The sequence below is a fragment of the Manis pentadactyla genome, chromosome 7, assembly GCF_030020395.1.
Source record: "Manis pentadactyla isolate mManPen7 chromosome 7, mManPen7.hap1, whole genome shotgun sequence".
Lineage (NCBI taxonomy): Eukaryota > Metazoa > Chordata > Mammalia > Pholidota > Manidae > Manis > Manis pentadactyla.
This window is the reverse complement of record NC_080025.1, coordinates 1,454,794-1,478,465: the sequence shown is the minus strand read 5'-3', so window position 1 is coordinate 1,478,465 and position 23,672 is coordinate 1,454,794. Positions and strand designations below refer to the sequence as shown.

At 44.5% G+C, this 23,672-nt stretch overlaps 1 protein-coding gene across 1 annotated transcript in view; it reads left to right on the top strand.

Moving 5' to 3' along the window:
* Positions 1-23,672, top strand: part of CSMD1 (CUB and Sushi multiple domains 1) — a 1,485,257-nt gene that overhangs the window by 1,344,143 nt on the left and 117,442 nt on the right. The window contains exons 37-41 of the mRNA XM_036898253.2: positions 1,168-1,272; positions 9,390-9,508; positions 13,007-13,076; positions 15,854-15,970; positions 23,221-23,430. Coding sequence (XP_036754148.2) covers positions 1,168-1,272; positions 9,390-9,508; positions 13,007-13,076; positions 15,854-15,970; positions 23,221-23,430 — 621 coding nt within the window. The remainder of the gene's footprint in view (positions 1-1,167; positions 1,273-9,389; positions 9,509-13,006; positions 13,077-15,853; positions 15,971-23,220; positions 23,431-23,672) is intronic.

The following is a 23,672-nucleotide window of genomic DNA, read 5'->3' as shown; positions in this document are numbered from 1 at the left end:
TCTTTTTGGAAACAGGCCAGGTCACCCCACTTTGCAGCATTCCCATCTCTGCACTTCATTTGCTAGTACGTAGTTTCAAACAATCATCTGTTTTTGCACTGACCAACCATTTTCCCCCACAATTGTTAGTTAAAAACAAAATCCATCTCTGATCTATCATCTATCAAAACAAGGCCAAACAACAAAGGAGGTAAATCTGCAAATATTTTCCAAGTGTTAATCATTCAGCACCACTTAGAGGTGTTTCTTCACTGAATATGCACTGATGGTTCTGAAAGGACCCCATGTCCAGAGCCCACCCCCTAACAGCCAGGGTAAAGGGACCGAGACACAGCCCCCACCCATCAGGGCATCCGCTTCCACAGGAGCCCCACCCCCACCCCATGCCTCCCGGCGGGCACACAGTCAGACTGCAGTGTTCTCCTTCCTTCCCTCGTTTCCCACTGTGCCTTCTCACGGTCCAGTAACACTTTGGGTGCTGACTGGCCATGGATGCCAAACTTCCTGGGTGAGTCAGTGCTTAGACTGAGAGTCACCTTTGTAAGCCCATGAGAGACTCCATATGCTGACCTCAGAGAAGATTATTTTGTGTGCAGAAAGGGCAATATATAGGGAGAAGGCAAATAAAGATTTTTTAGGGCAAGATGGCTATTTCATTAGCCTAGGCAGGCATTCAAAGTGGTGATGGCTGTGGAAGTAGAGGCCAGCTCGGGCTTTAAGCGTTCCATATTTTGTGTAACTGGATCAGTCTGCTTATCATCCTTGTGTGTTTAGTGAAGTCCACATCTAAGGCTCTGTCCTACCCAGGGGAGGCTGTGCCTTGGGTCGTGCCAGGAAATAACCAATATGTTTGCAGAGGTGCTTGATGGGTTTGTCTGGTTGTGCCTGAGAAATAGGCCCAAAGGGCCATGAAAACGATACTCAGGGTTCAGTAGGTGGCAGTCAGACGGGCTGGAGACCAGAGGCGGCCATCAGGCAGGTTGGAGACCAGAGGCGACCATCAGGCAGGTTGGAGGCCAGAGGCAGCTGTCAGATAGGCTGGAGGCCAGAGGCGGCCGTCGGGCAGGTTGGAGGCGTCTGCAGCCTGGCACAGGCCTCTCCATGTGGTTCGTATAGAAAAGTGAGTGCGTGCCTAACGGTGAAGGTCCGTGTCCCTCTTTCTTACAGGTACCACGGTGCCGGCACTGCTGAACAGCACGTCCAATCAGCTCTACCTGCATTTCCAGTCTGACATCAGTGTGGCGGCTGCTGGGTTTCACCTGGAATACAAAAGTAAGGCCAACCGCTTCTGCATTGGCTTCCATTGTTATGATGAGCAGGTTCCTTAAAGGAAAAAATAAATCCATGCCTTTACCATGCGGTGAAATGCTGCTGTCCTAGCACTGTTTTAGAAGTCACGTGAAACGGGGTCATCCAAAGACTATCTCTACGAAATACACGTTACAAATGACAGATTAGCGAGGAAACATAGGCGTTAGTATCTGCAGTGCTGAGCTCCCGACTGTCACACAGTGAGCGCCGAGGTTCAGGTCGCCCGTGCTGCAGTCTGGAACCATCAGGTAAAAGTACCGCCATCATTCGGACTGTGTTACCAAGTATGAAAAGTAACCATGTTGCAGTACTTGTCTGTGAGTGACGGCGAATATCCATACCAGCGTCCAAGAACAAAAGCATAATTTCCCAATAGATTATGGTCAGAGCCATTCCTGTTACTAGTCTCAAAGGCCATAGCACAGAGCCAGCAAAAAGCCACCATTTCAGAGCAGCTTGTGTTGTTCAGTTTAATTGGGGGAAGGCATTGTGACAGAATAGTTGACCTTTTAAAAGTGGGTGTGAGGCTGAGTTAACAGTCTGACAGAATGGGGTCAGCAAAGGTCAGGTCTACACATATGTGGGGTATTTGATTGTGCAGGTAATCCTTGTGAAAGCAAAATTAGAACTTCCAGTGAAAACGAAGTTTATTTTAGGACATGTTTTAAGCACTAAAAACACTCAATGTTGATACTCATCTCCTTTAATAAGCAGTTGCAAATAAGCAAGTATATAGATAAGCTTTAGTAAGTGATCTTTTGAATCAAGATAAACAGTTTGCTGGGATGTAAATGCACTACATGTTTTTGAAAGGCCAGATTTCCAGCTGATGATAAATATTCTGAACCAGACTCAAACCACAGGGTTGTTTCACAGTCTGGTTAAATTTCCCTACTTATTACAGGCATTTGTATGCAAGTTTATTCCAATTCATTTGAATAGGACTACTTCGGTGACGGAGTGAAATGATAACTGTGGATGTTATTTATGTAGGAAATGTCTGGAAAAAAACGGATACTTTGATACATTTTGTGAATATCTGTAGATAGGAAACTATAAACCTTATTTGACAGTGTTAATAAATTCACCAATATTTTTAGCACTGTTAGGATCCATGAGTGCTCTGATCTCCTCTCAGAGTCAGCCTGTGGCTGTGACTTCACTCATTTCTTATAGAAAGAGGCGCTTGGGATGTAATCAACCTACAGTTAGTATTGTGTACAATTAACCGTGTACTCGGAGCTCCAACGATGTAATTGTCTGCCTCCCACTTTATTCCCAGCCAATATACTGCATTAAGAGAGAGAGACTAAGATATTTCTCACCAGACTGAATCTTGTTCAAGAACTGAAGTCTTCACTTAATCACTTCCTGTATTTATTTATTTTTATTTGGCCAACCATAATGCTATAGTTTCATCTTTATCATTTTTTTGAGTGGTTGTTTTCTGATGCTAATGCCATCCTGAGAGTTCACATCATTCTTTACCTCCTTCCTATATACTGAGAGACAGTCATTTTTCTGTTCTAATTCTTTGTGCCAGAGTTTAAAATGCAGATTATGTAAAGTGTTCATAGAAGTAATCGTCTTAAAGGCAATATCAAGCAGTAGGACTGTTGTGGTGAGTTGCAAAAAGATAATGTACTATTTCTAATCTATTGACATATTTCCTTACCTACCTCAAAATATGTATTATTAATCTGCAAGCTTCTAAATTCAGAGTCTTAGCAGTATATCCCTGAAATAAGTCTCCTGTGTCCTTACTGATAGGTGCCTCATTGTTTTGTCTGTCACTGCAAGTGGGGTATTGAAGGATCCTGCTCTTTCTGTGATTGTGCCCATTTCTCCCTATATTTCCTTCAGACATTTAGGAGTTCCAATGTTAGGTGCCTATGTATTTATGATCATTACATATTCCTGGTGAATTGACCCTTTACTCATTATAAAAAGTCCATCTGGGCGCCTGTGACAGATTTTTGTCTTAGAATCCGTTTGGCCTGCTACAAATAGGTAATGCCTGTCCTCAGCTTCCTGTTTTTATGGGGAAATCTTTCCCTTTCACTCTGAGCCTGTGTGTGTCCTTGGATGCAAAGTGGGTTCTTGCAGACAGCACATAGTGGGGCCTTATTTTTTTATCCATTCTGCCAATCTGTCTCTTTTAATTTAGGAATTTAATCCACTGACTTTTAAAGTAAGTATTGATAGGGAAGGCTTACTATTGCCGTTTTATTCATTTGTTTTCCATACGTCTTAGAGTGTTTTGTCCCTCTTCTCCTCTCTTGCTGCCTTCTTTTGTATTTCCCTGATATTTGTACTGACGTGTTATAATTCCTTTCTCACCCACCTTAAGGGCATTCAATAGGTATTTTCTATGTGGTTGCCATTGCGATTATATAAAGCACCTTAAGTTACAACAGTGTATTTTAAACTGATGCCAACTTGAATATCATATAAAAATTCAACTACTTTACATCTCTGTCCCTCTCCTACACTTTGCTGATGACACACATTACCTCTTTTTGCAATATATACCACTAACAGACATTTATAATTGCTTTTTGTGCTTTTGTTTTTAAAATTCTATACCAGATTTAAAAGTGACTGATGTGCCTAGATTACATACAGTACTACAGGATTCCATATGTGTCTGCATATTTACTTTCACCTGGGAGTTTGATGATTTTGCATGGTTCTGTGTCACTGTTTATTGTTCCTTCAATGCAAAAGATGTCCTTTTGCATTTCTTTTAAGGCAGGTCTAGTGGTAGTATGCTCCCTCAGCTTTTGTTTTCCTAGAAAAGTCTTCCTTTCTTCTTCATTTCTGAAGGACAGTATTCTTGATTTTCACCTTTTTTCCTTTGGCACTCTGAATACATCATTTCACTCCCTTTAGGCTGCAAAGTTTCTGCTGAGAAATACACTGGAAATCTAATAGGAGTATCCTTATACTTTGCAGTTTGCTTTTCTCTTCCTGTTTTCAAGAGGAAAAAGTGTTTCACTTTGTGACCTGACAGGTTAGTGGTAATGTGTGCCAGTGTAGGTCTCCTTAGATTTGTCCTAGCCGGGATGCATGAGCTTCTTTAATTTCCATTTCTTTCCTCAGATTTGGGCAATTGCAGCCATTGTTTCTTCAAATAGACTCTCCGCCCTCTTCTCTCTTTTTCCTTCCTTCTGAGATTCCCATAAAACATATATTTTCCACTTGATGGTTTCTTGTAAGTCCCTGAAGCAGTCTTCATTTCTCTCCATTCTTTTTTTTTTGTTTTTGCTCCTCTGACTCAATAATTTCAAATGACCTTTCATCAAGTTTGCTCTATCTTTCTTCTGCTAGATCAAACTTGATCACTCTCTATTGAATTTGTCAGTTCAGTTAGTGTTTTCTTCAATTCAGAAATCTCTGTGTGGTTCTTCATCATAGTTTGTTGATTTTTCATTTTGTTCATTGATCCTTTTCTTGATTGAAGTTAGTGGTTTATCTGTGTTCTCATATATTTATTGAGAATTCTTTTGAGGGTTATTTTGAATTCTTTGGCAGTGCATGTATCTCCAATTATTTAGGGTGAGCTTCTGGAGATTTGATTTGATCCTTTGCCTGAGCCATGTTTCCCTATTTCTTTGTATGCCTTGTTATTCTCTATTAGGGCTTTGGCATCTTAAAAATCAGCCACCTTTCCCACTGTGCAGTCTGGTTGTGTCCGGGGAGGACTCTGACCAGTCAGCCCAAGTGGATTCTGAAGAGCTCTCCAGCCTTTCTGAGGATGTCTCTTTGCTGGTTTCTGCATATAATCTATTGGAGATGGTTGCTCATTTCTAATCAGGAGTCCCTCTTATATCTTTCTATGGCATTGTGGCCTCTCTGGTGCCAAAGCTCTTCCTAGTAGCTTTTTGTGATTCTGCAGATTCTGGCACTAAACCAACCTACACATATCACCTTTGCCCTCAGAGGCAGCCAGTCTTGCCCTCGGCCCTCAACAAACCAGCCCTCAGTTTCAAGCAAGACAGAAAAACCAATCCCTTGGGCAACTGTCTGACAAGTCAGAACATCGGGTGTGTATCCCACTGTTCTTTTTCCTTCCACAGAGAGAAGGCAGGAGATGGGATTTTTCTCCCCATAGCACCCACTGTGCTCGTAATGCTGCTGATGAAGGGAGAAGCAGTTTTCTCCCACCAGAGTCTGTGGTTTCATTAGGGAAACTGAGCCAGCTAATGGTCCAGAAACAATTTTGACCTTACTGAATGACCAGGGCTCTGCTGTGTGGTGCTGGGATCAATGATTCACTGAAGTTCAGGAGGCCTGGGTGTAGATAGGCTTTGCCATGTCCTGGTTTTGTGACCTTGGATTAATGACATGCCCTCTTCCGTGAGTGCGGGTACTGGACAAGACCAGTGCTTCTCCATGTTCTGTAGAGCACCTCTGCCCTGCGATGTTCACGGGCAGCACACAGACCAAAATGATCCTGCGAGCCAGTAAATTTTGGAAATCTTGGGTTAAGTAAACTTGAAGAAGATTCATCAATGCAGGATTTTGGTTCTTCATTTATAATATATGAATATACTTTGCAAATCCTTGAGAGCGATACAATATCTAACTCCCCCAGATTTATGCTATCACTTCTCCTGACACTGGATACACAGTCTTTTATGCTTCCATTTAGTAGTGGATGGAAAAAGTCTTATATGCTTTCCATTTAGTAGATCAAAGATACTTATGATCTACTAAATTGGAAGGGATAGAAATAGCATTTATTTTGTGGACCGAACCTCCCAACAGTTTACAGATACAAGAAAGTATGTTTAGCTTCACATACATGCTAAACTTCTTTGACAAGGAACAAAAATGTACTGTCTTTACCTAGGATACTGTTTTATTAGTGGAGTTTTCTCTATAGATTCTCTTTGCTGTCATGAAGATGTATTGATGCATTAAACAGTGTAGTATAAGTGCGAGTGTACAGGGTGACCTGTGTATATTTATGTCTGTGTGATCATGGCATTTGACATCCATTTTGTCTAATGTCAGTATCCTATGATGTCTCCCTAAATGAATTTTTCATTTCTTTATTCACCTATTTCCAAAACATTGTCTGACCTTTAATGCAGTTTTTGATTTATGGGTCTGCAGAGGTTATCAATAACACTTCTGTCTTACGGTGCACCATACCTATATGCATGTAAAGAAAGATAGATCTTTATCTGCTAGTCATGTGCAAAAGAATGCTTATTATGTCAGTTACAGTAAACAATGTGCCCAACAATTTTTTTTTTCTTTTCAAAAGTAATATTCCCTCTAGTGTCTATGCTTGACCTGGGTACTGAATGCTTGTGTATCTGCATATATGGCCTTTGACTTTTTGCCCCCGAAATAATCTAGCTCTCATTATCTTTCCATTTAGTCTGCTTTCCTCTTTTTGGCTTTTATCTTCCTTATTGTTTTGAACTCTCTGGTTAGAATGACATTTTATTTTGAGTTGTGAAATTTGAAAACCATATACTATGCCACTCAAAATAAGGACAATGCTAAGTTGAGAAAAAAAATGTTCAAAATTACTTCAAATATATCTACAACGTCCTGTTCATCCTGCTCTACATATTTGACAAAAATCACATGAATAGCATGTGTTTCAAAATAATTGTCATTTTCAAGATAGCAGCAGGCTGTTCCCTGAATTTTACAAGCCTGAGTGGCTACAATGAATTCTATAGATGGATGAGACTAATTGCTATATTCTGGTTCAGAACTTTAACATTTGATGATCAGTGATAGGCAGAGCCATTAAACTGTATATTTGGTCAAATCAGGTCACTCATCTTTTTAATGGCTTTGTTTTATATTCTTTGCTCTTCCAGGCATGGGGAATAAAAACTTCTTCTGCTACTTCCTAAATGCCCCAAATTTTTACATTTGAGATGACCAGAATATACATTTATGAATTATATAGCATAACCACCATGATACATAAGATGTTTGTGCCGGTCCTGTTTCCTCATGGCAGTAGGTCTGACCCTCTAGTATGCACAGTCATCACCATCCCATTGTCCCCATATTTAAGCAGGATACCTCGTGATTCAGAATGTGAGTGTGTGCACCCTGCTTTGCTTGGTAGCACTTGCTGTCTTGTAACTGATGGTATGGAATATTAGCATGCCATATTTTGAAAGAACTAGAATTCTATAAAAATTTTGTCCTACATTGTGGCAATTTACTTTTCCAATTGTTACTACTTGTGAAAAATTGATTGTGGATTTTCCTATCTATCAGATGGTTGTGTCTGACAATTTCACTTCAGGAAATCTTTAAAACAGCTATTGTATATGTATCTTTTCCTCTGTGACTATTCTTATGTCTAAATAAATATCTTTAATTGACTGGCTTTACAGTTTTGTCTGTCACATGGCCAAAATGCCACCCAGGATTTAAACCATTAAGTATCAATTTCACTGAACTGAAACATTTTCTGAGACTCTGCCCTAAAAGGAATTTTATGTTAAGGAATGTTCTCAGATTTTCCAGAGAATGATGTATCCATTGATGGACTTAAATTGTCCTTCATTCCAGTTTAGATTTACTGTCATACACCACCCAACCTGCTTCTTGTCACATCTTCTTTTTCACATTTTGATTAGCCTAATGACTAAATGCAAATAATGTCACCCTTTTTCTTTACCCAAAATTCGTCAGTCCACCTCCTCACCTGTAACAGTTGTCAAGTCAGTCATCTTGCCTGCTAAGGTGCTAACATGTCTCCTCACCTCCTCACTGGTGTTCCCAGGGCTGCCTCGCCTCCTCTCCGGCTATCCTGAGTGGTCCACAATGGGCCAGGCTGATCTTGGGGGAGGTTTTGGCCCCACTCCTTTACGACTGGGATGCCTCTGTGTGGCTCTGTTCTCACCCTCTGCCTGGTATTGTGCTTCTGACCCAGCAGGTTTTTGGATTTGCGCCTGGCACGCCCTCGGGCTTCCCCTCTCTGGAGTCAGTTTCCTGGACCCAAAAATGAAAGTCCCTCCTCATGACACAAGCCCACTGTCTCCTGTGACTTGGGTCACCCTTAGTGCTGCAGGCAGATCGCTTACCGTAAGAGAGAAAGGCGGTGTCTGGAACATACTTGGGCTCTGGTCCTGTGGCTCAGCAAATATCTGTAGAGGATCATTTCAGCCACTTATCTGCTTTGGCTGTGCAGCCTGCTCTGTAGCCTGTGGTACACGCTGAGCCAATAGCACTTGGTGACCCGGGCGCGAGGAGACGCCGGTGTGACAGGCCGTCATGGGAATGGCAGTCGTCTTTGTAGTCCCGAAACGCAGTATTTGAAATCGACTAACCTTGAGCACACTTCATGCCCCATGTGTTGATTCTGTAACACATAACACACCATGGCAGCATGTCTGTTCCTGTGACAGTTCATACCAGTGTGTGTCGGTGTCAGTTTGCACTTAGCATTAATTCATCAGATGCTATAGGCGAATTCCAATATATATGATGCTTTCTTTTTTCATTGTTAATGCCGTATTTATAGGGAATTCCGTCAGAAAGAACCTGATTACAGTTTTATGACCTATGAAAATTGGTCCTATTTACCTAAGAGCAGACTGGTCGTAAGAACTTTTTTGTTTGTTGTCTTTAAATGAGAAAGAAAGAATATAAATATTTGTTCTCTTATTATGTTTTCCTGGATGATAGAATTCCCAGACCGACACAAATTTTTCAAAAAGACTGCCAAGAATGCAAAACAAATCAAGAGAGCAATATCATGGGCTTTGCATATAACAGGGAGCATCATTTTTAAAGGACCTCTGAAAACGTGTATGCTTTGGAATTAATAGTGTTTAATATTTAATAAGTAATAAATCTTATATTTAAAAAACCTTGATTTACTGCATGATGAAAATGAAATAAATTAAGAATTAGCTAGTAATTGATTTAAAGTTAGCTAAAGTCTTCTTGGTAAAATACCAAGGGTAAGAGTTAAAAGTGTTCGTTTCTACAGTAGGAGAGCAATAGGAAAAAACCACTTTGTTATTCAAATGAAGAGAATATTGCTTATATTATACACTCTCTGAGAATCGGTCTTTGCACATCCCCAGCTGTCGGCCTGGCTGCATGCCCTGAACCAGCCCCTCCCAGCAACGGCATGAAGGCCGGAACACGCTACCTGGTGAACGACGTGCTCTCCTTCCAGTGCGAGCCCGGCTACACGCTGCAGGTGCCTCCTCGGGGGTCTGGGTGATGGGGGGGCTGCACACAGGCATCCTGGGCCGGCTCATTTAAGCCCAGACCCCACATTTGCACCTGGAGCTCTAATCTAGTTCCTCTCATTCTCTTTGTGAATTAGTTTCATCAGGTTAAATCATGCATGCTAGTCATTCTAATTTTGATGGAGAAGTGGCTTCTCAGTGAGAAAGTACTCCTTCAAAGTTGATCGTTTTATTTTCATAATTATTTTATTTCAAAATGTATATTCTCCCAGTAACTATGCAGATAAAATTCTAAGGGACAGAGTATCAACAACTTCTTGGAAGGGCCTGTCCTGGCAGCCCAGTGACAGGACCTGCTGGGCCGTGGGCATGTACCATTTGCATAGGCATCTCACGATCCACTTCAGTAAGTCACCATCAAGTGCCCGCTCTGCACTGGGTAAATGAAGTGCTCAAACAACTGACTTTAATTCGTTTTCAAGAAGTAGTAAGTCTTTGAAATCTTTTGATAGGTTTTTAGATAAAAGTTTTAGCAAGGTTTTTTTATAACATGAATGTAGCAACGTCCATCATATGCATTTTGTGGTTTAATGGTGAGTAAGCTCCTCCCAGAGTAGGTCCCCTCTGTCACTTGCCATAATGCTGCTCTATTTCTCCCTGCGCATATTAATCATCTAAGTATACATATCATGAAGTCCAGTAGAAATGGTTAGGTCGGCTCGTGTGTCTCTCTCCAGTTATTTCAGGTAATAGAGTAGTACTTTTCGCTGTGTGTTTATTACAGTGTGGAAGCTGTTTGCATTTTAAGGAGAGTTTTCGTTAGTTTTTTCTTTGGCTGAAAAGAGCCTGAGTAGCATAGGGAGACGCCGGGTGGGGCGGCAGTGAGCTGACGCCGTGGCAGATGCGCGAGGGTCTTGCACACGGGCTGGGGTCGGTGTCCTGCGGAACCGAGACAAGTCCCAGCGGCAGCCAGGGAGCGGCGACGGCCGCCGTGTGCCTGGCCAGCGCCCCGCAGAGCCCCTCCTCGGGCGGCCGCACGGGGGCGCCAGGGAGCAGGGTCGGGGCTGTGGGCTCGGGTGCTCGGCGGGACCACGTGTACGAGCTCGCCCAGGTCTCAGGTTTAGAGCAACTATCTGTAAAATACCCACACACCTCAGCAAATGGAAACCGTCATTGCTTTTGTTATAAATAAGCATCAGGGTGTGAAGACCCTGGGGCGTATGGTGACCGCCTCCTGGGCTGGCCGGGCCCTGCGAGGGAGCCGCCTTCCCGAGGACCCCTGCCTGGTCTCCCGTGGTCCGTGGTGGCAGGCTTCTGGCCGAGCCCCCCAGGGCAGCTGCCGCTGAGTCCTTACGGCAAAGCGCCATAGGCATGCCTCACAAGCGACGGCGGCACGAATTCCCGCCGCACCCCGAGGGCTGCGTGTGCACGGACGCCCGGCCTGTCCCGGCGCCTGCCTTTACGTGCGTCCGTCAGGGATTGACTTACTCCGTGCAAGCGCCGTGCTGTCCGTGGCCTCCCCAGACCCCACGCGAATGCTTGCTGCTGCTCTGCGTGGTCACCTCCTCTCCACTCGGCCCGATGCCACCCTGCAGCCACGGCGAGCGTGCCTTTGTAAGGCAGCTTCTGCAGCCTGCGAGGAGAAGCTAGAGGGCCCCATTTCCTAAGGACTTTCTTACCATGAGTCGCTTAATATGCTGCTTAGACAAAGGCCTGTGGACACACATCTGTGGAGCCAAATCAGACCACTTATTAGCTCTTTTTCAAATGCAAACTAAGCTATTTTTTTCTACATTAAAGACAGGGTCAAGCTTTGAGTTAACAAGCTGCTGAGTGATAAAGGAGTTCTGGGTTCTTTTTTTTAATTTCTACAATCGACAATTTTGCTAACACATTAATATATTTGGAATGACAGCATGCATGAATTACATATTATTTATGAAAGTGTCATTCCTGGTATACTTTACACACAAACATCTATATAAATGCATATACCCACCGAGACGCAGGACATGGTCTACAGGACTGTGGTGTGGCACGTGGCGAGTAAATTCTGAATATTCGAGTGATTGATGATCACCATCTTCCCCAGACTTCTTTTAGTGTTCTCTTAGTAAGTGATAAAATAAAGTTTCAGTTTTAAACTAGCAAATAAATACACAAGTAAATACAATAGTAAACAAATACTTATTTTGGATACAACATAAAACTTCAGCTGAAATCACTAATATGAAATGTTTGTGCCAAAATCAATAACAATATGACCTAGATTGGTCATAAATGACTGTTTTATTGGTAGTCATCAGCAAGTATCTTTAAAAGCTTTTACACTTAATGTTAATCCCTAATTCAGAAAGAAATTTACGAACGATCATTTAATGGCTCTGAAAATGGTACACAGAGAGCATGAACTTCAGCAGGAAAATCATTCTCTAGAACACCTTCTTGAGGAATAAATAAAATCTTTCCTTTATTGTAACAACTTTTTAAAATATCAGGAACTATGAGAAATGAATTTGTGGCATGAGCTGTTTGTTTCTAAGCCTAGGGACCTGTTTGTCATTGACGACTGCATCCGTGAAAAGGCTTATTTGATGCACTCCCTGCATTGCTGGGACGATTTAATGTGACTTAAAGATTTGTTTTTCAATTGCCTCTCTGCCAGTTGTGGGTGGCAAATGGAATTCACAAGATAAGTATGCATGGCAGATAAAACCCCCAAATCACAATGAGGAAAAACATGGACATGAATTGTCTGCACACAGAGGTACCCTTTGCCATCTTCTCTTTCATCATAAGACACATTTTAGCACACAGCGTCTCAGAATTTAACCCACTGCCATTTGATTTTTAAAAGAGGAAATTACTTCAAGGTTAAAAGTTGAAAACTGCCTATATTTAAGGATAAAGAGATCCGAGCGATGAGGATTAATTTCATTGCAGGCACATTAATTTGATAGCCTGTGAGACTGTGTGATAATAAAGTGAATGTCAAGTCTCCTTTGTCTCCGATGAAGGAGGACCGGACCCAGTTCTTTGCTGAACTGTAATGGCCCTGGGCCTCGCGCGTGAGCCTGGACGACACGGGACGAGCTTTCCATGAGGAGATGGCCGCTGCTGACATTTCACCCTCCACAGCAGTGCCTCCTATTGCCTAATGCTTTAGCCTCTCCAACCAAACACTCTAAGCTCCGATAACAAAACAAAACAAAGAATTAGGAAGGGAGCCTGGCAGAGTTAGCAGACTGCTGAAAGGGACATGGCACAATTTTGTTTTTAGTGAAACAGAGAGATTATGGATTTCTTTTCTTTTTTGATTCAAAATATGTGATTCATTAGTAAACATTAGAATAGATTTCACAACTTCTGGGTTTTGTACATTTGTGATTCTGTAATTAAATCCAAAAAGGGAAAGGAAACCAATAAGCACAGATATTACCACAAACATTTAATCCCGAAATACTCTATTTTCAGTTATGTGAGTTTTATTTTATCCTTTGAAACAGGGCCGCTCCCACATCTCGTGTATGCCAGGAACTGTTCGCCGCTGGAACTACCCGTCTCCCCTTTGCATCGGTATGAACACACCTTCCATCCCCGTGCAGCTCTGCACACGCGTGTAGAGCACGCGATGGCAATCTTATGAAACTCTTTTCGGCTTCCAATGAGGCGTTTCTAAGTGCTTTTCAAAATGCCTGCTGTGTGATGCTAACACCACGTACACCACAGACCTAACAAAGGCGGAGCTTGCCTCTTCTCCCAGCACATGTAGGACGCGGCTTCCCCCTCCTCTTTGGACCCCCTGCACGGATTGGATGCAGGATTCCTAGCTCGGGGCACCGACCTCAGGTGACATCTGTGTCAGGGCCAGTGCTTGGTCTGTGGGCAGGAAGGAACACAGCTGTTGTCAAGGTCTGAGCAGCACGCTGTGAGGCATTTCTCCTCAGGAAAGTCATGTTTCCAGAAACAGAATTCAGAAATACAAATAAGTGATTTGAAGATGGAGGGATGATATTTCCTAGCGGAAGCAGAAAGGTAGCCCCTTTGCGGAGGTGCTCGTTAGGACCCGGGTTCAGCCTGCCTGTTTGCGGAAAAGCGCCCCCTGGCCCCGTGTTTGAGAAGGGAACCTGCACCCTGGGCCCCACAGACTTCCCGCAGACTAACTGGGGTGCTGACGAGCCTGCGGGCCCAGCAGTGGCTTTCACTCACCCCCTTCTGGGAAGGCCTGGAGCTGTCAGGGGCCTGGCCATCCTTCCATGAACTCACGTGTCCTTCCCGTGATGCAGGCCCAGAGCCACACCTGCCACCCTGTGTGTGTCTTGACGCACACCTGTCCTCACAGCTCAGGTGGCCGCAGCGGCATCAGGGGCTCCCCTTACCTGTACAGCCCATGTGCCTCTCGCCTTCCCCACACCGGCTCCCTCCCGAGTCCCCTTCCTCCTCCACTGCCGAGATCACCCACCTTTTCTGTCTGAACCCAGATGTTCCTAGGACTGCTCTCTGCCCCCCAAGATCGAAAGGGCTGCTTGCCCTCGTCAGCCCCGCACCTGACCGCACCCCGGCCAGGATGCTCACCGCTAACACCTCAGCTTTGAGATCCATAGCCTTTGTTTATTGAAGTGTAGCTGATATGCACTATTTCAACAGTTTGAGGTGCCCAACATAGTGACTCAACATTCATGTACATCAGGAAGCAACCACCGTGTCCACATGCAGCCTCTGCATCGCCGTCTCCCCGCGCTGGGCGCTCACCCCCAGGCCTTCTTGGTTTAGACTGGAACTCTCTGCCTTCCTCTCTCACATTCACCGTGTTCCCGTCACCGTGTCCTATTTGTTTACAAGTGAAACATGCTCCTTAGTGACCAGTATATTTTTTCATGCAAGTGGTTTCTTGGAAGAAATAATGTCTAACTACCAGGTGACCTAAAAAAATTAAAGTTATTTGCAGGAAATTTTAAATACCAGCTTGATTGGATAGACTGTAAGAAAAGGGAGACCAGGACCTGCCTGCTTCAGGCTCTCCTGCCTGCCTGCATACTGGGGACTTACACAGAACATCAACCTTCCTGTTTGTCTTTAAGTGAAGAACTACCCCTTAAACTCGGAAACTGAAATATTTTAAACTTGGAAATAAAATCAACCCAAAACAGGTATTCACTCAAGTAATATGTCATTGCTGAGACCCTCTGTTACATGAGGAAATGTTTTATTTGAAGTTACCCTATATTAGCCAAATATAGTTGATCTTTATCTTTTATTTAACACATCTAGTATATTAGCAAGTGTCAAAGATCCATCCACTCCCGTGACACCTGCTCCTCCTTCTCCTTTACAAGCTGTCCGGAAAGGTGCTTCACCAGAAAACTCACCAACAGCTCCCAGCAGATGTCAAAGAGTGATCTGAGAGATGAAGAGGGCTGTTTTTTATTTTTATTTTTCAGCTGTTATCTTTAATCCAAACTGGGGGATTTTAGGACCAGAAATCCATAGCGAGAAAGTATTTTATTTATTAGCTATTGGAATATCAAGTCCTAATTTAACAAAAATACTACTACTAATGAACACAGTTATCGGAACACTTCTGTACAGGGTACTGAGCGTTAGCCCTAATTCTCAGAGCTTAACTGATACCAAGTATTTTGAGCTTCACATGAAGCACCTTTGCTAGGGTCCTGCCAACTGGTGAGTGGGTGTCCCCTCCCCACAGGGCCCCTCCCTCCAGCAGGGCAGGGCTGGTGCCCTCCAGTAAAGCTCCCATATGTTTTGACCAAAAAATCAGGAATCTGCACAAAATAAGATATATAAGTCCAGTATAATGTAAGGGCCCTAGCTGTTTCATAAGAATAAACACCTTGTTCTTTACAGATGCCATATTTGCCACTAACTCTCTAAATATACTATTTAAGAAAGGGTCTGGCAGGGAAGGAGTTTTCCAGCAGGAGGCAGGAATTGGGTGTACCTAATGGTGGCAATAATAATGCCCTTTTGCTGCTTGTAGCAAGAATTAAGTGATGCCCAGCCCGGTAGGCATTACAGAGTTGGCAGCCGACCGTGGTAACTAGCACACTGCCCAGTAGTAGCAGCTCATAACCTAACGCAGGGATGCCTGGCTGGACTGCATTAAAAGGATGACTGGGAGCCCCTGTGTACCAGAAGCAGGTACATTTTCAAAGACAGTCCTTGTTCTTAAGCAGTTGACCCTCAAGGAAGAACTAACCCGTTAAATAACTGAAGTTCACAGCATTGTGCATGTGCTGTAAATAGAGGAGAAGACAGTCAGTTGAGCAGCTGAAGTTAAGCCTCCTTAGGAGAAAGCCCAACCCACCCAGCTAACTGCCCTTGTCCACTTACAGCCACGTGCGGAGGGGCCCTGAGCAGCATGGGGGGCGTGATCCTGAGCCCAGGCTTCCCAGGCATGTACCCCAACAACTTGGACTGCACCTGGAAGATCGGGCTGCCCGTTGGCTATGGTGAGTGACAAGCATTCGGTTCCTACAAATGCAACGTTTCAACCTGTCTTTGAAAAGAACTCAGCTGTTTAAAAATATGTGCCATATTCTATTGACATAACTGTCTTTAACTGAAAGTTTCTTCCAGGTTCAAGTAAAGCTTCAGCAGAGTAATGTCAAGACCAGAAATTTACTTGAAAAATCAGTTCAACCATGCAGCTCTTATCACAGCAAATTAAATGAGCTAAATGATGATCTAAGAGGCACATGAAATATAAAATGCTGCCTCCCTGATGTGGTTATCAATATCTATATTTATAATGCCGCCTTTTAGCATCTGTCTCTGCGCTCAATGGTGGTGGTTGTTTCTTTTGAACAATGTTTTAAGGCTTTTCCAGGTGATGATGCACTTTATTATCGTTCTGTAAACTTGTAATTATATTGATTTAGGTTTAAGAAAATGGCATTTTTAAATATTTAGTTATGAACTTTCAGATCATCCACCTTAAATAATTCATCACTTGAATTGTCATGCACACTGAAACTTAATTCTGGCCTTTTTCAGAAACGCCTGTGCTCTGTAACATTGGGGGTCCCCCTCATGCATTCCCCCATCTGCCCTACAATTTTCTTTGCACTTTTGGTTTGTTAATTTGGATTTTTTGCACAAGAAATTTCTTTCTCCAGAAGAAAAAATTCCCCTTGATTTTCTGAAAAGCACACACTGTGACAGGTGTACCAAATTACTGTAGTCACTGAATGACCTAGGACATAGCGCCTGAGGAATCATGTACTAAATAAATGTTAGTTGAATGATGAATGAACATAAGCAAAAATGGAAACCATTGCCCTAGAAGATCATATTTTGCATTAAATTTTGAGAGCTTTTGCCTAAAGAACCATGTGCCCAGGACGGCAGCTGCTGCAGGATGTGGCGTGCAGAGGGCAGGGCCCACCTGCTCAGCAGAGCGCCACGGGGGACGCACAGGGCCTGGGTCAGCCATGGGACCGGACACCCATGGGCGGACACACGGTCCACATAAATATTAACATAGTTTCCAAAACTGACTCATCCACGATTTGAGAAGTCTGTATTTTAGCTTATTTCTTTATGTTGATCACTCATAGACCAATATGCAAGCAAATAATTTGGGAGGAAGAATCAGTTGCATTTCCTGACTTCATGTTCATGATCTATGAACCTAAACAAAATATTTACTTGAAGAAAAGCCAAAATGCAAAAAAGAATTTATGAAATATTAGAAGTAAATGGCTTGAGTCTTTAAAATATTTGATACTGCATAGTACTGAGTTTTAAAAAGCATCTTGAAGAAAAGGTGAAAAGAAACTTTGTGTCTTACATACTAAACACATGCAAAATATACTCTCCCCAGCTTGTTAGAATAGATGTAGTTAATGCTCCGGAATAATTTCCTGCAGCTAACATTTAAGAAATGCACCAGGCTTACCTGTGATAAGTTTTTACAATCACTTCTAAACATGAAGCTATAAATTTAGGGAAGAGGCATGTAGTGGAGGTGGGTCCCCTGACATGGTAGATATTTGGGACTTTTCTGTCTCAGCTAGGAATACTTTCTGGGGTGTGAATAATTGTAGCACTTTGCAGACTCAGAGAAAACTTTACTTCCTAACTTCTGACCCCACACCAGGCTTTTGGGAACCCTTCAGTGAATCAGTTCTGTCTGTTCCTAGCCTTGGTCGATCTCCACCTCTTCTCCCTTGTCCACCGCCACCCCACAGCACCCACTGTCCTGTGGACAGGGGCCGGAAGGCAGCCATAGTCTTGCTCTCAGGGGCCGACCACATTTTCAGCGGGTGCGACGTGTTTCCACCGGGGCCATCTGAAGGTGTCTCAGACTCAGTCCAAACCCAGACTCATTCCCCTCCGCTCCCCTCACTCGGTCCGTTTCCGGGCAGGTTCCATCCGACCCATTGGTGCCCACAGCACTGCCGTCATCCTAGGTTCTTGCCTCTCCCAGAACCTCACCTGCTTCTGTCAGCAGGTGCCACCCAGAACCTCCCACATCACAGGCAGACCTCCGAGTACCCGCTGGACGTCCTGCGGAAGTACGTTTAGGTTTGAAACCCAGCAATCTGCACTTTTAAGTTCAAGCCCCCGAGAAGTTTCTAACTAAAAATCAAAACAAAATGAAACAGAAAGGACCATAGCAGCATGGCCACCGTCTCTTTGATTATCATTTCTCCTCTCTTCCAGTCCCGACTGCTCCCTCTTACACCAAACCCGGGGCTGGTTCTGGAACATTTCATGTAAATACAACCCAGGAAGCGGCTCCTCCTTTCCTGGTGGAGCACGTCTGGAGGAGGAGAAAATACATTTCTACTGATGTCCCATTAGATGTTTTACCTGGAAAACTGCTGTTAGGAAGATCTTGGTGACCAAGTTGGAAGATAAGAGTAAAAAGACCCCTCCTCCTTCAGGCCAGGGAGGGCGTCGGGTGGCAGGTAGTTTACAATAGAAACATGGGGCAGGGGGGGCCTGACCAGTCCTTCCCAAGAAACGTGCGCTCGAGCCTGTTGCTGTGTTGCCCACCTCCCCGGGCCACCCAGTCACCTGCTCTGGGCGTCTGCATGCGTGTGTATAGAGGGGGTCTTCTGGCTGCCCTTGCTCTGCCCTGAGCTTTGGGGAACAATTTCAAACAATGTGATTAGCAGTATCCCTGGAAGTCCATCAAGAAATGGGCCTCATGGGAAGCTTGTTTACCCAGAACATAAAGAGAACTCAGGTCTGCTGTGGATTATATCTGCTTACCCTTGGAACGCTATATCCCAAGGAAAAGGACTGTTTACACTGGTGGTTCTCCATCTTGGCAGACAGGAATCTTGGTGGACATCGAGTTGTTACAGCGATGTCTCTGTGGTCTGCCCCTAGATGCTCTGTTCCTGCATTGCTGGCCAGATGGGGAAAGTAATTCTGCAAAATAATTTTTACCTAGCATCTCCAGTATTTTGGATGATGGAGTCATTTCTCCAATTTATAGAAGAGCACTTTTAATGGAAATAAGATCCAAAATGCACAAAGGTTTTTCATAAGATCCTTGTAAATGCTATATATGTAACATAAATTGCTTTGCTAAAAAAAAAAAAGTAAAAATCATGAGGTTTTGACAGATTGGAAGTAGAGATAGGATGTTTGAGTATGAAAACCATGATAAATTAAAACTTTAAAGTGAGTTCCCAAAAAATAATTGATACTCTTCTTCCAAATTTTTCTTAAAAATGAGTTCTGTTTTAAGATTTTTGAAGTTAGTTTCTTTATTTCTTCAAATGCTGTGTCAGGTATGTGGAGCTCCAGGCCTGTTGCCCGGCCTGCCAGCGTGGCATCTGACTGCTCCAGGCAGTGACAACTGTTGAGCTGGCCAGCAACACGACCCCAGCTCCTCCGGCTGACCCCGAGGGACACACTCACCAGCGTGTGAGGCAGCATCACCTTTTCCCGAGGAAAAGGACTGCTGTTTTCACTCATGGAGGGTTTTATTGAGAATTTGCCTCTTTCCATACAACTGGATATGCATGGGATGGCCTAAGGGATTGTCCATTCCATCAGTTCAGCGGCTGCCATCTTAGTAACCGTTTTGATCAGTTCTGCTCCCCTCCCATGCCCGTGATCAATCAGCAGTTTGATCAAACAGGAAGAAGGATCAGTTGTTCTGGCATCACGTGAAGCCACTTTTGTCTCGCATGGCTGGCCATGCACTCTGTGGCCACCATCCCCTCCATCCTGCCTCGGGGGCAGGTGCGCCCTGTCTGCTGGTGGGTGGTACTTGAGCGTGGGCAGCATAGGCCATGGTTGCTCTTGTTCTGGGCTCTGAGTTTAGCCAGGTAGAAATCCCAGCTCTTTCAGTTGCTTTGGCCTAAGCCTGATCAACACAGACGCTGTCTCTGCTCCTCTGAGCCTCTCTGAAGGCCCCACTAGCAGAAAAGCCACCAAGCACATTATGCTCTGCCAGTGCCTTTTATATTTAAAACCATGGAACTAACACTGCCGCCCTGGTGGCCGTCCGGCCGTCTGGAAGCCCGGGAGGGACTACAAGATCCCTTAGGACGGTCACTATATTCTGAAACTGTTAACACTTTTGCTGGTTTATCATGCACAGAAAGTACAAAATAGAGCAGTTGGCATCCAAAAGTTCTAAAAACAAGAAAACGGGGGTTTAACTCTGAAGTCATGGTCACATTACTATTCAGTCTTGACAAAATCCACAGTTAAAACCCTTTGTGCAGCCACCTTGTGCTGACACTTCGTTTTCAGCATGTGGGATCATTGGATGAGGATGTGCTGTGTAAATTCCACCAAAGGTGAACATTCAGATTGGTTTTCTTGCTTTAATGGAACATTTTTTTTCTTGGTTTATGAGACAATGACAGGATAAGTAAGTGGTGCTCATTGCAATCCCTTCACTTGGGCTTTATGATGTCAAAGTGGCACAATTTGCTGAAAACTGTACTGATAAATAATTCCATATCAAACCAAATTAGAACCAGGGCTTGTTCTATTTCTTGATGTGTATTAGGTGGTTTGATATGTGTCTGGATTTATTCTGCTTAACAAGCTAATTTTTTTTTCACAAAATCGAAATTGTCTTAATTCCGTTCCATTTTCCAGTTTAATACCAAGTCAGTGAAAGGCCAGTGTCGCCGTCTCCTGTGCTCCTAGGCGTGGCGTCTTGTCAGTCCTCCCCCGATCTGTTTGCTGTCGCATCTTTCTTGGCTGTGGCATTTTGTGTCTCTGGATAAATGCATCGGAAATCTGCTTATAAGCGTCTGAAATGAGCATGTTAGGCCGTTTCCCTGCTATTTGAGTTTATCCCCAAGGAACAAACAGTTTTTAAGTGTCCTTAATCTTGCACATCCTATCTGATACTTTGGGACATAAATAGAAATGCCAGCGGTTCAACCACAGCTTTTTGTTGTTCTGTGTCCTACCCCATGGTGACAGAAGTGACAGGTATTTATGAAACCCTAGGCCACAGTGGTTCGTGGACTTGACTTAGTTACACACACACACACACACACACACACACACATGGATTCATTAGCACAGTATATTAGTAACAACTCTTTTATCAGATTTGCAGGCTGTGCACAGAAGGAAAGTTCTTAGCTGAGCAGCAGATGAGAGATCAGATCCTGGCGTGGGCTGTGCACTCAGGCAGCTGGGCCTGCGTGGCAGTGGGGAGCGGACGGTGCAGGACGGAGAGCTGCCTGTCCTGGCTTCCTCCCCTCCTGCCTGCTGCCTTCTCTTTCTCCCTCTTTTTTCCCTGCTTCTGAATGTCCTTCATATTTGCCTGCATTTAGAAGAAAATTAATAGCTCATTAATGGCTCTTTATTAAAGAGGAAGATTGGTCATTTGAAAATAATTACAAAATTGTTTGAATGTGGAGAGTTGTCTGTGATGTGAGGACAGCCCCGCAGGGCGGGCCGTGAGCCCCTTCCCTGCCGCGGGGCGAGGCGGGCGGGGCGAGCGCAGGTGGTGGCACGGGAGTTCCATGGCGGAAGTTCTGTGGCTCGCGCCCCACGCAGCTGAGCCTTGGTTGCTGACGGTCTCACCCCGTCACAGGCCCTGCTTCCTCAGTCTCTTCCTGAAGCAGAATCGCAGGCGCTCCCTCCTTGCCCTCTTCCTCGGCCAGCCTGGGCTGGGCAGATCTAGTACAAAATTGTTTTCTCCGAGAGTTGGAACATTCTTAACATCTTGAGTCAGTTTGTGCATGTGCACGCTGAACCAGAAGAAGTGAGGCTTCGTCAGCCCATGGGGTGCAGAGCTGCGCTGCGCCCTGCATGCCGCACTGCCCAGAACACCTGCCCTTCCTGAGCCCCTGTGGGCTCGCCTGCCCGTGTGTGTGAGGAGAGTAACCACCCGGCTGGGTGACTGCAAGAGGAAGTGGGCGCCAGGTCGGGCCCAAAGCACCACGGTGGGCCTTCCTGCGCCCAGCCAGGAGGGGCCGTTATTTACCCTCCCTCCCCACAGACTTCCCCATGGCTGATAAAATCGTTGTTTTGGGGTGACTGCATTCTGCGGGGCACCTCTGGCTCTTCTCCCCAACCACTCTTCACTTCCATCCTTCCTTTTCACTGATTTCTGCCTTTTCATAACTGCGTTTTCCATCTACACCTAAGTAGATATATTTGCTTTAAAGTTTCTCTGCATTTACAGTTAAGCAAGGCAGCCCATGTAAGCATTATCTTGAGTTTTCCACACAGAGGAAATATGTATCAAATATGTCAGATGAAAAGTGAACCTAGAGCTCTTCTTATCAATCAGAAACAGGAGACGAAAACACAAAGTAAAGCTTTTATCACACATTCGCAGAATGATCTGTAATAGTTACTGGAATTCTCAGTTTAGGCTTTACGGACCTTAATTAATTGCATGGATTTATGCTGAAACTAATACCACTGAAATTCTTTATAAATTATTTAAGTGAATTGAAATATTGCAGACACAGAAGTCAAATGAATTTTAAAACTTCCACAACATCATAGCAAATAAGTCTAAATTCTCCTGATTTTTAGATGCTTCTAAATTATCAGCTTTACCTTGTCTGGTCCACAGATCAATATGGCGTTGCTCACTGGGACGGTCTTTGGTTTGTGAAACTGTGTGAGGCTGTTAGACTGAATGATGATAGAGTTACATGGGGTCTATTGGATGGGGTTTCTTGAGAACATCAATAATGGGCTCTGTGTACATAATGCAACCAAAACAGTGCAGCTAAGCTACCAAGTCACTTGTGCAATGGAATGACCATCTGTTTAAAGGCCACTTTAAAGTTTGCTGCATTTTGTTTCAGACCTCTATTGTCTTCTTCTTTGACACAGCTGTTAATTAACTTGTGATTTGGTGTACAGTCACAGCCTCTGTTTCTGTCTGTGACAATTATAATAACAGCTGGAACGAAATCATCGCCATACGTATAAGCACCAGTTGCCCTCCTAGGGATTCATACCTCTGTAGCTCTGTGATACAGCGTGTGTAACGCTCACACTCCACTGCGGGGGACCTAGGGACATGAACTACCTGCACGGAGGTCAGCCGGCACCTGTGGGCTGCAGGTGGAGCTGCACCCTGGTGGCAGGGTCCGTGATGCATGCTGGCCCCACCATGGCTGCACTGCTCTGCCTCCGAAAGAGACATTGTGTGGGGAGACTGGTGAAATTTTCATCACTTTTGCCAAAATCAATTTATAAATTTTGATACTAACTTTTACTTCTTCTGCCTACTTTTTCATAGGTGCACATATTCAGTTTCTGAATTTTTCCACCGAAGCTAATCATGACTACCTTGAAATTCAGAACGGTCCTCACCGCAGCAGCCCCTTGATCGGGCAGTTCAGCGGCTCCGAGCTGCCCTCCGCGCTGCTCAGCACGACGCACGAAACCCTCGTCCACTTCTACAGCGACCACTCGCAGAACCGGCAGGGGTTCAAACTCGCTTACCAAGGTAAGGAGGAGAACGGGGATCCACAGCCGCTGCTCACGTACGAGTTGTTCTGAAATGTACACCCGCGCCAGTAAAAGAGTCTTGTGGGCCGGAACGCCTCTCAGGGGTGCTGTTCGCCCACCAGGGTGGAGTCACTGCCGTCCTGACACACGAGTCTTGGACGTCGCCTCGCAGGCTGTGACCGGCTCCGCGCTGTCACAGCCGCCACTCCCCTCCCCGGGCGCGTGCTCCCCGATGGCCCT